Below are 17,735 nucleotides of genomic sequence, written 5' to 3' on the forward strand. Positions count from 1 at the left end.
TCAATTCCAAAAAGTGTATTATCATCCCCTTTGGTATAAACTCTGTACCCATGAACAACCACATACGTGATAGTCTACTTATTGCCGAAAGTGTGATGAGACCTTGAGACACAGGTGCACAGTAGTCTCACCTTTGATAATCACATCGCTACAGTGGTCAGGAAATCCTTGTACATGGCTCACCTCATCACACAAGGTTTCTCAACCTGAAAAAGAGAGGTCATTGTTCCCCTCTACTCATTAGACCCATTATATAGTACAATGCATGTTTTGGTATGACCCTCACAAGTCATCTACAGCAACTGGAAAGGCCACAGAAATACCTCGCAAAGAGGATTACTGGCCTCAAACAGATGCCCTACACAGACCGTCTCAAAAAACTCCAGCTTTACTCCGTCACATATCGCCTACTCAGAGGCGATCTCTGCCTAACATACAAAGCTATGTCAAACCTAGAGCTGTTGGACATGCTCCACTTAAAGAAATCCCAATCCCTCCAAGCTACACCCTCTAGGGACCTAAACCTTGTCACCACAATAAACAGAACATGCTGGAGGGATGGAGGGTAGATTCCTGTCCCAGAGACTTCCCATACTCTGGAACAGACTACCTGTCTATCAAACAGAGCTCCTCATTAGCACTCTTCAAGAAAAATCTTGATGCTTGGATGGAAAATAGAAAATTTACCCCAGGGATCACTGCTGTGGCTCTGCTCGACAGGGGCGCAGGAAAATAATTTTGTTGGGTGGCGAAAGTCAGGGTACCTTTTTGGCTAGGCTTATATAGACTTTATGGCTAATAGCTTAGTACCTACCTATGAATCTAAGTATTGCAGATTGACGAGGCATTGTGGGTAGAGGGAAAGAAGTTCAAGGGTCTGGTAACTGCGGCAGAATCTGATCCTAGGTTGAATCCAAAACCCAATAGGTGAGGAAGAATAAAAATGGACAAACACAGATGCATAGTTATGGTGAGTATATAACTTCATTTTTCTACGCTGCTTGATTTAATTTATGCATACGACTTTTTTATATATATTCTATAGCACAAACCGTTACAAGAATTATATCTGGTGATAGCATCAGATTATACACCTAATACTGTTTAAGTTTTGTAATCAACTACAAGTCTCTTGCGATGAACACCTGACATTTTCCAGCATTTCTTCTAAATGGGAAGCCATTTAATGAACTGGGTAGATTAAACATTTAACAAAAATATTACTACATATGAATCTTAGCAGTAGAGAGTCTGCAAAGAACTGGGAAAATAGTAAACTGAAGCTTGATTACAATGAGATCTGATGTAATAGTCACAGTAGTTATCTAGAGGGCTTACAAAATAAGGAATTTACTGAAAAGAAAGAGTAAGTATTGTATAACAAGTTGAAGAGTAACTGAAATAAACCAGAATGGCTTTGCATGAGTACTTTACGTGAAGGGACGTAGAGCAATGTTTTTTTTTTTTAAACCTTAGCGCATCCATTTTGCTGGCTCAACATCTGAGGCATCAAAAGGTTGAGAAGATGAGAGCTAAAATCAGAATAATGATAGGGTAGAAGTGGACTGATGGTGGGGGTTGTTTTGGTAAATTATTACGGTACACTGTATGGACATGATTTAGGGTTTGAGAGCAATACACCGACAACAGTACAACTACCTCAGTTAACAAAAGTAGAAGGATGGGTAGTAATATCTTTAATTTCAAATTCCTTTATTTTTTAGGTAGTCAGAAACAAGAATGCCAAGGAACACCCCTCATAGTGACAGAATTCAACAGAGGTGTGGAAAAAGAACAAGCAGGAGATAAGTCTGGATAATACTTTATAACAATAGTTTTCTTGGTGAGGATGTGTCCTTGACTTGGAAAAAAACAGTTGTGGTAGTTATACCAAAGGAGGGGTAACTGTCCTCTTGATCCAGGATTGTACAGACCCATTTTGATATTGAATTAGGACTATGAAGTTTTTTACTATTTTGGCAAACATCATAGCAAAGATTGCTGGGAATAGATTGCATTGGTGTGGTTTTATAGAAGGTAGGCAAACATTTGACAATAGCAATGGAACCATTAAGATTCAGAAGTCTGCTTTGAGCAGTAATATGTATGAATGCTGAAAACGTGTTCACCAGAGTGTTAGGAATTTTTGAAAAGATTTTTGAGGCATTTGGGTTTCCACAGGCGTGGACATTAATCTTAGTTTACAGAGGTGTACAGGCTAGTGCCAAGTATGGTAGCGAGTTGTCGGAAGCATTTAGCCTTACAAGAAGAACTAGGCAGAGGTGTCAGCTTTCACCATTGCTCTTTGCTGTATATTTAGATCCATTAGCCAGGGACATAGGACAATCAAACATAAATTGTATTCATTGGAAAATTCTAATAAGAAAACCTGCCTTTTTGTGGATGACTTGTTACCAGTCTGGAACATAATTAAAATATTTCATTTTATTAAAAATGTGTGCTATAGCCTTTGTACTTGTTTTATTTACTTTATAACAATGAATTATGCCCCAACACATGGCTTGGTACAGAGCTTCTCCTTTTTGTGGAGTCATTGCAAGGTAAGACACTTGGGATGTTGAATATGCAGTTAAAGAAATGTGGAAGGAAATTAAAAGGTTAAGACAATAAGGAAATGTTTTTATTGACACCAACAATTAGATACAAGCGATTTAAGATGTTTTTGGTCCCACTAGTTCTTTATGTATATCAAACTTATATGCATCTACCAAGAGACCTGATATGGAATAATATGAAATAGGAAGTTAAGGAATTTCTGTGGGATAACAAAATGAGTAAGAGTGCAGTGGGGGAAAAACTAATTACTAGTAAAGTAGCAAGGTGATGTGACACTTCCAGATCTGGAGGTGTACTGAAAGGCCATACAACTTGTATTCCTTGCATTGAATCAAATATATTAATCTACATGTATATGGTAGCACATGATAAAATCTGAGCAGTGAGGTAACAGAATTAACACATGAGTATCTGGGCAGGTATAGGAAAGGAATAAAAAAGCATTACATATAATCTTGTATACATAAGTATTAAGCAAGTCTTAATGTTAAATGAAGTTAGACCTTGAAAAATGGAATAACACTAGTAGGTATACTATATATAGCAATAAGAAAGGCAAGGAAGAAAATTGAGCATTTGGTGAAAATAGAACAAAGAACCAAGATTTTGGAAGAGGGTGATAAAGGGGGTTGAGGTAATAAAAAGGAATGATCGATCAACATTTGGGTTATTGAACTTAGATGAGCTTGTATACACAGTTCTAATAGAGTCCAAGGAAGACAGGTTCATAGATCACTAGGCTAATGGTGCAAGAGTGTTTACAAGCCTAGCCAATAATACCCAGTATATGACAATATTATATCTTAATTCCCCAGATATGGGATAGGGGCTAGTAAGGTTTTAGGTGTTGGAGGCCTGAGTCATTTTACAAACTGCCTCTGTCCATAAGAGACATAGGCAATACCCCAGGTGTGAATTTACTGTTCCCCATCCATTTATCCAAATTATTTTTGAAGGGAGTGAGGGATGGGTTTTGTTTTACAAAGATGAGAAGTTTATTTCATAGAAGAGGTGTCCTTGGGATATGAATTTCTGTCTCCAGCAAGTTCTGTTAGATTCACAAATAAGTTTCAGGTCCATGGAACGTGTAACCCTCTTAGATTTCTTCTTGCAGGTATGTAACATTTTCATCAAGGATGGATCAGAATGTGCCTTGTACGTCAGACACAAGTCATCTCTCAAACGATCTGGGACAGAGTAAAAGTATAGGCTCTTTAGTCAGTCTGCATAAGATGTGCCTTACGCTTTGTGTCTTTTATTAATAAGAAAGCTCTGGGGCCACTGCATTTGGTGTAAGTGCATGGTTAGGTATATGCAGAAGGGAGAATTTTACTCTGTTATGGGCTTGATGAGGGCATAGTACAACGGCACTGACTTCCTTCACCTTGATGCCATGCCTTTACTTATAAGTTGAGCCCCACAAGATTTCCTCACTACCATAGCTACCTGGTGACCAAAGTTTAGCTTACAGTCTGTTCCTAGGTCCGTAACCACTGAGTGTACGTTTAGTGGTGTGCTATCAATATTATAGTTTGCAGGAATATCTGATTTACCAAAGGGTGTGATTATACATTTTTTAGCATTTAGTCTCTGACCATTGTTGTGGCACCAGTAGTTTGTCATTTTTAGGCCTGTTTGTAGGATGTCAATATTGTTTGGGGATTCAATGATTGACTCACCAATTTCACAGACTGTAAGCCTGGAGCCAGAGGCCTCCAATGTTGGCCTTCACTTCAGAAAGGTATGTACCTAACAGAGGGGTCCCAACACTCAGCCCTTTTGGGATGCTGCTAGTAACAGACTTCTTATCTGAAGTGGATTCGCCTTTCCGGGCATGTCCTATCAGTGAGACAGTTTGCTGTACACCTGAAAATGTATAGGAGTTTATGCCTGGCTCAGTAAGTTTATCTATGCTCCCCAAGTGGGCGATTATGTTGAAAGCTTTGGCCAGGTCTAGTTAAGCGGTGGGTACCATTTTACTTTCGTCCATATCCCTGCTGACTTTCTCCAAGAAGTTCACCAAATTGAGCAAGCAAGACCTCCCATTAACAAATCCAAATTGGGCCTGGTCCAGTGTTTGGAAATTTCCTATGATGTTCATCGTGTTTCACTGTTGCAGTCATTACACTTGGGTTATCCTGCTGACAGGCTACCCGCAGTCGGCCAGAATTCCAAAGTCTAGGTCCGGAGTCTGTTGCTGTCGCCTCTTCCCTGACGTCAGTGCGCCAGGGGTATAAAAGATGCAGCCGACACCATTTTCTTCAGTCAGTCTTGCCGCGCGGTGCCCGAAGCAGAAGCATTTCGCAAGTGCTGGTCGGCCGACTCCTGAGATTTTCGAAATCGAATTTCAGAACCGAAGTCTTCAATAAAGCTAAGTACACCGTTGGGGAAACTTTTTCTTGCTCCAGACCGATGTCGATAAAAGTTAACAATAGTATTTCTTGTGGGAAGCAAATACCTCATAAGGATTTTCACTCTTACTGTATTCCTTGCCTAGGCCCTGACCACGATGTTACTAGTCAGTTTTGTGCTAGATTCAACAAACACACTATTAAGCATCTGTTTGATTTTGCTTTACATTACTTTGGCCGAAGGTTTAACTAGATAATGCCATCGGAACAGCCGACCGGAATTCATAAAAAATGCAAAGACAAGGAAAAAGACAGGCATCCGAGGTCCAAAACCGACGAAGCCTCTTCTATGCCAGTCGCCGGTTCTCAGTGAGGCACTTTCGCAGCCCCTGACACCCGCTACCTCAGAGCCACAGGCCGTATCCGACCCCCACGTGGAGACACCTAGGCCTCTGGAAACTCAAGGTATTGGGCCTGTGGAAACTATTCCCTCAGATGGGTCCAGAGCTGCTGAGCAGGCATCGGCTTCTGAGGGTGTTTTCAGACCTTAACAGCTTACTATTAAGTCAACTACAGCAGCCAAGGCAAAGTCAAAAACACCATTAAAGAGAAGGAAACAAGTACAGCATTCTCCTGGACAGTCAGCCATGCCAAAGAAACAGATGCTTAAAATGGCCGAGGACCTAATTACTTTGATCAGGGGTTCCCATCCCCCTCCTGATAAAAGGCCTAGGCAAGACACTGCCTATGACTCCTCTGACCAGGTTTCTATTTCCTCTGATTCCTCCTCAGATCAGGGATATTCTCTCCCTCCCTATGAGGACTCCAATGCAGAAGAATCTATACCTTCAGCCTCTCCGCCTGAGGATTATTCTTTTGGGGAAACCTTGCACACCATGAAGGGAGCATTTCCACTGGTAGAGCCAGTATTATTCAGAATCCAAGAAAAGGCTCAGAGACTTTCTTTTATTGCCTCAGCACAAGCCCCTGGCTATCCCCCCCGTGCTTGATATAGTTGATGATGTTTTCTCTGAATCCAGTCTGTCTCCTGATTCTTTACCCCCCTGCACCAGTCAAGCCAGACAGGTACTACAGGGTCCCAGACTCTCATAAATTTCTTTATAAAAACCCTGCTGCTGACCCAGAATCAATTTCTCAGGGTTCCAAAGGGGCTAAGGCTTCCACTGCAAAAAACCCTGTTCCCTCTGATAGGGATTCTAGAGCTCTGGATAGATGGGGGAAAAAGTTTACACTTCTACTACTTTAGCTGTAAGGGCTTTAACCTGCCAGTTTCACATGCTTAAATATCAACAGTACCTCATGTCTTTGTTAAAACAGAAAATGCTTACAAACTTAGAATGTCCTGACAATAAGGAAATGCAGGATTTATTGCCTGCAGCTGAACAAGTGGGAAAGCATACTCTGCAATGTGGTTTTGATTCATTAGAGGCTTATTGTAGAGCCGCAATTACAGGCTCTGTCATTTGAAGGCATGCTTGGTTGAAAGAACAAAGTTTACCTGAACATGTTAAAGTAAAATTATTGGATGCTCCACTACAGCATGATACTTTGTTTGGTGTTAAGGTAGAAGAGGTGTTTAGGAAAATGGAGGATAAAGCAAAATCAATGCAGACAGTAAAGGATTTCTTACAGGTTCAACCACCTAGGTTTAGCAGAAACTGGCCTCCAAAAAATTGGTCCTTTCCGGTGTCAGACAGGCCACAAAGAGGCAGATACAGACACCCAAGAGGCAGATCTCAGCCCCAAGGCTCATACAGACCTAAACAATGGGGTGCTTCAGCCCCCAAAGGAGGAGAAGACAAATCACAACCTTATAGGAAATGGTCCCAATGACTTTTCTCTACAAATGCCAAGCACTTACCTTTTGGCAGCACCCTTAGGGGGAAAGCTAGCACTTTTCTCACAAAATTGGCACATGATCACCTAGGACAAATGGGTACTGAATATTGTTTCTCAGTGTTACAGGTTCCACATTCACACCCTTCCAAAATCAAAAGGTATGCCAGATCTGCCTCAAAACCAATAGGCGGAGGCACAAAAACAAATTTCTGCTCTCATGGACACGAGAGCTATTCAAAGAGTACCACAGCAAGAACAGGGACAAGGATTTTGCTCAAGACTTTTCCTGGTTCCCAGAAAGGACAAAGCCTGGAGACCAATAAATACTTTCCTGGATGTTCCAAAATTCAAAATGTTAACACTGCAGCAACTTCTACCCATGCTGGCCAAGGTGGCTTGGCTAGTTACTTTGGACCTCAAGGGGGCATACCTACATGTCCCAATCAGACAATCTTGCAGAAGATACCTCAGATTCATAGCTGGCTGAATGCATTACCAATTCTCTGCACTGCCATTTGGCTTATCTACTGTGCCCAAGGTCTTCACAAAATGCCTGGCACCAGTGATTGCATTTTGCAGGCAAAAAGGAATTCAGATATATCCCTACTTGGATGGCTGCCTTATTCAAGCAGAGAGCAAGGACAATTCTACTAAAGCATCTGGCGTTTGTAAAAAGATTACTAATTTGCTTAGGATACACAGTAAATGGAAAGAAATCAAAACTAGTGCCCTTTCAAGAGATAATATTCCTGGGTGCAAGCTTAAATACAACTTTCCAGATGGCTTCTCTCACGCCAGACAAGCAAAGGCAACTGACTCATTACTTTCAAATGATGGCAACAAAGACCAAGCTCCCTGCAAGAAAAATTCTGCAGGCACTGGGCTTCATGGCATCCTGCATTCTACTAATTCCATATGCAAGACTGCATATGAGGAAACTACAATGGTATCTAAAAAGTGTTTGGACTCAACATTGCCACAGCCTGGAAACACTAATAACTCTAATTCCCTGCCTGCAACAGGAGTTTTGATGGTGGGCACTGGCCTGTCACCACATCAAGGGACAGCCTTTCACTTTACCCACAGCCAGGCAGACAATAACAGATGCATCGGATTATGCCTGGGGGCACACATGGCAGGAAAATGTATTCAGGGCACGTGGCCCAAGGAGCAAATGCATCTTCACATCAGTCAAAAAGAGATGCTAGCTGTACAGAATGCCCTGACAGCCTTCAAGGATCTACTACATCCAGGACAACTATTACTAAAGACAGACAGTACCACAGTTATGTGGTACATAAGCAAGGGAGCACACATTCCTACCCCCTCTGCAGGCAAGCCATGACTTTGTGGAACACAGCACTGACCTATCAAGTACATCTGCAGGCACAATTCCTGCCAGGAATGAAAAATACACTGGCAGACTAACTAAGCAGAAATCTCATGGATCCTCACGAATGGAAACTAAATCCACAGGTCTTTCAGCCAAAAATGATCGTGATTACCCCAGACTGGCCACGCCAGCACTGGTACCCAATCCTAAAGTGCTTGTCTCAAGGCCCAGCCTGGCCTTTACCTCAAATTCCTCATCTTCTGACTCAACAAATCAATCAGATTCAGCACAGTCAACTCAGAACCTTAAATCTGGCTACATGGCAGATAATATAGCCACTCAGACCACATCTCTCTCTAAAGCTGCTATGGATTTCATTTTAGAAGCCAGGAGGCCCAGCACTAGGAAATCTTATGCAGAAAACTGGAAGAGATTATGTGCTTGGAACCAGGCACAAAGACTCGAAAAACTTGTTCCAAATATACCTCAGATTTTAGAATATCTAACTGAGATGCTGGACAAAGGCCTATCCTTCTCATCAATTAAGATCCATGCCTCTGCCATTTCAGCTCATTACAATACGGAACCTCCTAGTTTCTCTCATCCACTACTAAGACAGTACCTCAGTGGGGCAAAAAACATAAGACCCCCAAGGAGAGCACCAATAGCTACTTGGGACCTCAATTTTGTTGTAGAAAAACTCACACTGCCTCCTTTTGAGCCAGCCAGTACAGCTGATATAAAATTCTTATCATGGAAAACTGCTCTGCTCCTAGCAATAACTTCAGCAAGAAGAGTCTCAGAGTTACAGGCATTAATGACAGTGGAACCTTTCATTATTTTTCATCAGGACAGGTGTCTCTAAGGACAAACACAACATTTATTCCAAAGGTAGTTTCCAGTGTGGCTCTTAACCAAACCATTCATTTGCCAACATTCTATCCAAATCCCCAGAATAAACGGGAGAGACGTCTGCATGCTTTGGACATACACAGACAGCTATGATTCTACTTGGACAAAACTAAAGCTTTCAGAAAAACTGAGCAACTGTTTGTAGCTTATGCTGCAGGATCACAAGAAAAGCCTTTTTCAAAGCAGACTATTTCAAAATGGATAGGACACTGCATTCACTTCTGCTATTCACAACATGGCAAATCAGTGCTTAAGGGCATTAGGCCACATTCTACCAGAGCAGCAGCCACTTCAATAGCCTTCCACAGAGGAGTACCAACCAAAGACATTTTAGAGGCTGCAACCTGGAGTTCAGTGCACACTTTCAACAAGCACTACCACTTACCTCTCTACTCTAAATCCAGAGCAGGCTTTGCCACTGCAGTTCTGCAAGGCCTGGTAGCCTCTCCTAATCCTATTTAGACCCAGCCACCCAACCTCAGCTTTGGGACTCAACCCAAGTGTAATGACCTGCAACAGTGAAACACAATGAACATAGTACAGTTGTGTACCTACCATAGATGTAGATGTTCGAGTGTATTCACTGTTGCAGTCCAGGTTACCCACCCACCATCCCCCTTTTCTTTGCTGGGACTTTTCTGTACTTCTCTATTCTATGCAACCTATGTGGTGTATTTGCTTGTAGATGAAGGAAATGTTTAATTTAGTACATGCATGCTTCTTGCATAATTTTTTCAGCCTACCTATTTGGGGGCACCCATCATCTGGGGCAAGAAAAACTGAAGAAAATGGCGTTGGCTGCATCTTTTATACCCCTGGCGCACTGACGTCAGGGAAGAGGCGACAGCAACCAACGCCGGACCTAGACTTTGGAATTCTGGCCGACTGCGGGTAGCCTGCCAGCAGGATAACCCAAGTGTAATGACTGCAACAGTGAATGCACTTGAACATCTACATTTATGGTAGGTACACAACTGTACTTTGTTGATAATTTCCTTGATTATTTTCTCCATGGCCTTGCAGATAAGCCTGATCAAGCTTGTGGGTCTACACTTACCAGGGTCAGTTGATGCCCCCCCCCCCCTTTGTGCAGAGGAACAACTGTTGCAGTCTTCCATTACTCTGGGACAAAGCCCATCAGGAACTGTGGTCAAAGAGGCTCTCTGTTGGCCCTGATAGATTCTGTTTAAAGCAATTTAAACATCTTGGATCGTTGTCAGGACCCATGTAGACTGTTTTTGGCTGTAGTGAGCACAGTAAGGATCTGTTCTCTTGTATTGACCGTTAGGGGGATGGTTGTAGGTATTCCTTTGGATGTGGTAAAAATGTGATGAGGCGGAGAAGTTTGGAATAAAGTTGTCAGCCAACAAGTTTGGTATAGTTTCATGCTGGGTATGAGTGTTGCTGTTAATGATTAACTCTGCACATTGCTGAGCATTTCCCCTTAGGTTACGAACATAATTAAAAAAAGTCTTATGGTCATCTTTCACCTGGGAGGATATCTGCCTCATAGTTTGCTCTGGCAGATTTGATCAGCTCTGATTTAGACTGGTGATTGCCTTTTTGTACTGTTTTGTCTGTTCCTTTTTGGCTTTGGAGAAGATTTTTTTTCTATTTTTGAATAGCTTGGTTGTACTAGGTGTCCACCAGAGTTGTTTATTTTTACAAGCAGTCATAGGTTTGACTCAGACATGTACTACCTCCTGTGTTCATCTATGAATTGGGTTGTACAGTGCTTTTTTGTACAACATAGATTAGGCCTCTGTGTCTGGTTTTGGAGGGCTTGGAAGTGTAATAAGCTGTCACTTGTTTGAGGTAACTGGCCTCTGCAAAGTTTTTAACTGTTTTGGAGTTTGGTTGGGGGTACTAGGTTAATTATAGTACTAAAGGAGATCATTTTGTGGTCCGATGTTACCAGGGAAGAGTTAATGCACAGGAGGTAGCATAATAACCGCCTAGTGTTCAAGTACCAGGTTTAGGATTTTTGTACCTGTGGTTGGGGAGGTAACTAGTTGATCCAGGGTGTTTGCATTGACGAAGTCCACGAGCCTCTGAGCAAGTGAATTGTGAGTTGTGTAAGTCTCGCAGCTTATGCAGGGGTAGATGAAGTTGCTCATAAGTATGGTGTTAGGCTGAATGTTATGAGATTCCAGTAGGTTTAGGTAGGAGGTGTGGTTTTCCAGACTCGTGTTACAGAATCTGTAACTAGCAAGTATGTGATGGTGTCACACCTGTGGTCAGTTGGGCATGGGGCAGCTTAAGCGAGTCATGTTGTTGGACCAGTCTAGTGATATACTTGTCATTCATGAACAGTGAGACATCATCTCCCTTTGTTTTATCCTGAGCTGATGGGGATCAAAATGTATGAAAGGCATTGTAGCCTTTGATAGCCAGGGTGCTGTCCAAGGGTCTGAACTGTGTTTCTGTGATTACACGTACGTCTGCATTCTCCAGGGTGCATAGTGCTTCCAGGGATTGCAGTTTATTTAAACTTCTAGCATTGAACGGCATTAACTTTGTTTGAGTGATTTTTGTTATGTTTGAGGATTTAACTTGCCCAGATGTATAAAACAAACAAAAAAAAAAACTTGCCAAGGTGTAACAAAAAAAAAAAAAAAAAAAAGCACTATGGGGATAAATAAGGTTTTAGCCAGTATCCAGAAGCCACGTAGTGATGCAGACGTTCTTTGGCAAAGCATCATCGTTTGCCGATCAGGTCTCCCCAGGCTTACAGATATTGTATCTTCTTGTTATGACATCAGAAACAAAGTCAGTTGTTGAAGTCAAGTCATATCTTTTTGCTGATATTGTGACATCATCATTGGTAAAGGTAGGATGATACTTAAGGCTAGATTCATATCCCGCCTGGAACAAATATTCAGAGAGCTCCATCATTTCTCTCTGTAGCTTGGTGAGGTGGTACTTAGGTCACTTACACCCACATTGACTATGACTATATCATGATGGTACTTGTGGTTTAAAGACCTAAGTGCATACATGATCTTTCAGATCCTGGATCCAGAGCTCACTGTGTAATCTTCTTGTTTAGCCTCGTAAGGAGGACATCAGTATGTCTTACAATGGAATCCCCAATAAGTAGAATGTTTGGCTGTGAGGTATGTTGCTTTATGGGCTTGGACGCGGGGCTACTATGATTTTCAGAGTTGTGCTGTGTGAAGCACGGTCTATTTGATTGCTCAGGGCCACTTGTCTTGGAGGGTTTGGTAGATTTGGTGTGAGTACCTCCACTTATGTGGGTCTGTGTGTTTGTTCCTAGTGTTGTTAGTGAGTGTTTTGGGTATAACGCTGACAGCCTGGTTTGTATGTTTCATGTGTGCATGTGAGAGCTTTGCCTCCAATTACATTGTGTATCTACATCTCTCGCATACTGTATTTGTTCTAAAATTAAGTGGTTGTCAGTGAAGATAAGGCAATTGCTACACTACCTAAGAATGCTAATATCCACCAGGCCGCAAACAGATTACGGGGAAGCGCTTATCCATTATACCAGTTCCTTAGTAGATGGGAAGGAGTAGGGGAGAGTCACTTAAAGGTCTAAGTGAGAGTGTTTAGTAGTTACTGTAGGATGATCTACAAAATGGTGCTGCTGTTTGATCAAACCGGCAGATCTTTGAGCAGCTATGAACAGTGGGCGACTATGGATAGAGGATTTTTAACCGGAGAGGTTTGTGTATATACAAGACATAGGTGGCCACTTTTATAACAACAGGATGAATGACTCTCAGTTAAGCCTCCAGAAATGCCAAAGTTGGGTAGTAGTTGTGCTAAACCACATATAGAATTTATAACTGAGTATACAAAACAAATTCCAGACTGGAAGAGAATATAACTTAAGCATACAGTGATAGAATTAGATTTAAGAATACTGTACAGTAGAAAGGTCAGAATGGCATAGAGTGAACCACTGAAGATTTTACAGAAGATTAGTGAAGGTAAATATCTTAATCATAGATATACAACCAAATAAGAGAAAAAAATTGAATTTTCATGGTATTGTTTGCACAAATCAGTGTACTTCTGATGCATGAAAAAAATGTTCCCTTAGACAGGAAGCATACATTGGAGAGATATTCAGTACAAAAAGATTCTTGGGAGCATATATATTTGGCAATATGCAGATTTACTGAAGTACAAATTGACATGAATAATATGGTAGGTCCTATACTTGGAAGATAATTTAACATCATTGGGGAGAGTTTGTTGATTTGGTGTAAAAGCACCACTTTCACCGCTTTAGTAAATGCTATATTTGATAGTGGCTAATGAAGTGCAACCAGAAAATGGAAAACCAAAGCCAAACCACCAAAAATAGAGAGGAAAAAAGATGGTTGTAGAGATTTAAAAATATTGAATTGAGTGATCCAGGGGGAAGCAAAATGCAAGAAAATACCACTACTGTTGGTAGATCTTGATGCAGACAAAACATTTAATGGAGTAAGTTGGGATTCTTTGAAGCCATTTGCATTCCCTGACAAAATAATAATGTTAATTAGGAGGATATATGTGGAATAAGAGGTGAAAACTAAATGGGTTGGGTTTCCTCTCTGCTAAGTGCGGCTTGAACAGATGAACCAGGCAGGGGCATTGTCTTTCCCCGTTATTTGTGTTCTATTTAGAACCATTGGCTAAGAAAATAAGTGGCTCAGAAATTCAAAAATATAATTGGTGTGGTAACCAAGAAAAGTTTACTTTATTTGCAGATGATGTTTTGTAACTGAAAAAAAAAACAAAAGGATATGTCATTGTTGTGGAACATTTTGAGACAGATTCAGGTCTTTTCTGAAGACAAAATTAATGAAGATAAAATAGACAGTAGCTGTAAACTATGTACCCACACATGAATTGGTTTAGCAATACCCATATTTATGGGGACATGATGCAATGAAGTATAGGATATGGGTTAAAAAGGATTATGTTATGGCACCTAAGGATATGTGGGAAGAGACCAAGCAAAAGAGAATACAAATGGAGACTCTGTAAACTTTTGTTTTATGGACATGGATGGCCAGATACAATCAGTGAAAATGGCTTTAGTTCTCAGAATTTTATAAACAGGTCAGGCACATCTTTATCAACCAAAGACTATGTGCAATAGTAATAGAGTTGAAGGATTTTACCTGGGAGGGGAAGTGGGCAAGAGTCAAGTGGGATAAATTGATCTTCCAGTAGAACAAGGTGGTTTGGTAGTACTTGATTTGAAGGGGTATTTCTGAAGTACACAGTTAAGGCTTCTATACATAGCACAAGCAGAAACTTAGTTCAAAGTGGAAAGGGATGATAAAATGGGGGAAGCTCAAAAAATAAGGATACTTGGGATTTTGATGCATATCCTTAAGAAGAGTAATGACAGCCATACATAATATTGCATTTGTAAATTAGCAGAAAGTTCTCAAAGAACTGAGCCATCACAGAAATGGAGAAAGGAGATTCTGTAGATAGGATGGCTGCAGTTAGTGGTACAGCAAATAGGTAAGAGGAGGGCCGGAATTGATTGCAGAAAATTGGCAAAGTAACCAAGATATTGGAGCTAATAGAGAGGAAAGGTAATAGAATGGTAAGAGGCCAAGAATTCTTTTGGACTGCAGGCTAGAGTTTGCCTTCCCCATCAAGGATTGATTTCAGAGTATAGGTAAAGATAAGGGAATAGGGGGATCTTATGTGAAAGACCAGCAGTGGTAAATTTTTTTTTAGAATGCATAACATAAGCTATTTAAAAAGGGATAATTATCAAGGCATACAAAAGTGTATATAATAACTACAGTAAACTCTCATTTAACCAGCACCCATGGAGAATTGTACATGCCGGATCACTGTAGTTTCTGGTTGCTTGAGAGTTGCTATTAAAAATAGGCCTGACTAATAATATACCCTATACTATTTGTTTGGATAGACTTGTTCTTAGGTTGGGGAGAGAGGGAATTTATTCCCATCTTCCATTTTAAAGCTCAAACTCTATAAACATATGGTATGTTTCTGCAGGGGGAGACAAAGTGCAAGACATGAGAATTGTACTGTATTTCTTCAATTGTTTTCTGGTTGCTTGAGAGTTCTGATTGCTTAAGAGTTTACTGTATAAGAATCAATCAGAGGAGATTAGAAAGAATTGGGAAGAGATTGGATAAGCAAGTCACGAAAAACGAGCAGATATATGTATGGCTCCCAAATAGCAAGAGTTTTGAAGATTTAGGATCTTTGCTTGGAAGTGTTTGCATAGGTATTTTTATACCCCAAGAAAACTTAAAAGAAATTTTTATCAAGAAAATAGCAAATGTTGGAGGTGAGATGGAGAAGAGCAAGCTGATTAGTAGCATATTTTTGAGCAGTGTAATAAGTTGGTAGACTTTAAAAATTCCCTGCAGAGTACTCTATCAGAAATACTGGGTGAAAAGACTGGTGTAACTAAGGAAAATTATTTTTTGCGCTGTGATACAGAATTGGAATTGCTTAGACATAGTAAGGCCTTAGTGAGTTTAATTCTGGTGGCTGCCGAACAAAAAATCAATTACTAGAAAACTGAAATCAAAAACCATAGTAGAGATGGTGAATATAGTATATAGTGTAGTGGAAGTGGGAACTAAAAAATGAGAATTGTGGGAACAGTACATGCAAAATAATTTTTGGAAGAGGAGTGAGGTTTAAGGGAAGGTAGGAATTGAATGAGCTGTATAGAAGATTATATGTGATCTATGTTTGCAACTGAAAATGTCAGCATGGTTTGTTTTCATTTATATGACGTATGATTGCCTATGTAGTAAGTAATAATTCAAAAAGTGTTTCTTGTTTAAAAAATATATACACATGCATATTGAACTGAGCACTGTTTGAGATCAGCAACAGAATTCCACATTGTGGGATTTCCTAATAGAACTTGAAGACATAACACAGAACAAATTACATTTGAGGTTTATCTTTTTAATAAAGTAGAATGCAGTACAAGGTGTAAAGTTACTGGTCCATTTAAGATCTGTAGTATAGTGAAAATAAAAATAGTCACGAGTTAATTCCTCCTTTTACGTTATTTTGTAAATGGTTAATTTATGTGTTTCGTCAATTTTCATTTCAGGAGTAGTGTTAATATTGAAATTAAGACTAGATAGATGCTTAACAATGGGAATTTATTGAAAGGTAAATGTAAACACTGATTGCCCAACATGAGGCTAGTTTATTAATATAGTATAAACAACTATAAAACAGTTGTAACCATAACCACTGATGAAATAACAAATGCTGTACGCATGGGAATTGCACAGTATTTTAATAATGCAAATGAAATGTGGTATTAAAAATATATGTATATTTGCATTGCTTTAAGTAAAAATAATACTTGGCTTTTGCTCGATACTTGAGGAAAAGCACATTCGATTTCCTATGTAGATGCGTAATTTTTTGCTGCAGTTTTATTAAAATGTTTATGCTTTAGTTGAACTTGCTTATAATTTCTTCATACTTTCTCACTTCTTTGGAACTATGAAAATGTATTTTGTTCTCCCCTTTCTCTAGTCTGATTGCCAAGTCCATCTGCAGCCCCAGATTGTTCCACCTAACATTGAAGAATACATGAATAGTCTGCTTTCAGTTGCACTTCCGTCTGTGCTGAACAAGTTTCGTATATATTTGAGTTTGCTAAGATTAAGAGATTACAGTATATCTGAAGATGTCACAAAGGTGAGCAAAACATGGAAATTAAGTGAGAACAAGGTGAGATGAAACCAGTTATTTGGCTATTGAGCAAGTTTTTGCTGTGTAAAAAGCTGTTGTGTTCTACTCATAATTGCTGGATGATGTAATTGAGAATGTGATAGTAGTGCCTTCCTACAGCATGTTTTGATCTCTACTGTCCAAGTCCATCTGTAAACAGGGCCCAATCATGTCACATTACAGAAGATGGGTGTTCTGAATGTGGCTTATTGACCTGTTAGGTGTGTACTAGTTGGTGGATTTGATTATAGTGCTGAAAAAACTTACAATTTTTAGTATGCCCTCTATACAGAGCAGTTTTCCATAAAGCAGCACTTAGTCTGAGAGTCTTCCCTTAATTTTTGTTTACGTTAAGACAGATGTTAAAACTGTTTAGTCTTTTCATAACTCAGGGAAAGGTATAGAAACTGCTGACATTCTGAGTATGTTTTTTTTCTATGCAGGTGTGGTTTTGCTGATAAATTCTGCAGAAATTAACATCGTCTTATGTTACATATTTTTAGTATGTATTTATCATTTACCTGACACAGTGGTAGTCTTTGATGAGAAAGGAAATGATGCAAAACTTGTAACTGGTACCAGTGTAGATTTTAGCTAAATTTATGATGCATCTTCAAAAGTTACCTGCATCATTCTGAGCTTATCTGCATATCTGGTGCAACATCAGTGCTCTAAAATTCTCCTAAACTCTGTATATTTACACAGTTCATGAAAAACTAAAATAAATGTTCACAAGCTAAACACATTATATACAAATCCAACTTACTATATATAGCACACCAAAAACGGCCTCGTAAATCTCTAGAGTTTAAAGGGAAAAAAAAGTAAAACTGACTCCATTTCCCATTCAACTCAGCATGTGTGTGTTTGTATGTATATAGATGTATATAGTTAGAATTATGAAGAGTTAATGCTCACTTAAATGAATGCTTTTTTGTGCTGTAAAAAAAAAAAATGCTAATGCTCATGGGAGCGAATGTTCT

The 17,735-nt window shown here is 39.8% G+C and overlaps 1 protein-coding gene across 1 annotated transcript in view; it reads left to right on the forward strand.

Annotated features, from left to right (window-relative positions):
- Nucleotides 1-17,735, forward strand: part of LOC122788982 (minichromosome maintenance complex binding protein) — a 1,363,580-nt gene that overhangs the window by 1,125,587 nt on the left and 220,258 nt on the right. Inside the window, exon 17 of the mRNA XM_044056074.1 lies at nucleotides 16,555-16,719. Coding sequence (XP_043912009.1) covers nucleotides 16,555-16,719 — 165 coding nt within the window. The remainder of the gene's footprint in view (nucleotides 1-16,554; nucleotides 16,720-17,735) is intronic.

This window comes from Protopterus annectens, chromosome 14.part0 (genome assembly GCF_019279795.1).
Source record: "Protopterus annectens isolate FY-2018-M chromosome 14.part0, PAN1.0, whole genome shotgun sequence".
In the NCBI taxonomy this organism is placed as follows: Eukaryota; Metazoa; Chordata; order Ceratodontiformes; family Protopteridae; genus Protopterus; species Protopterus annectens.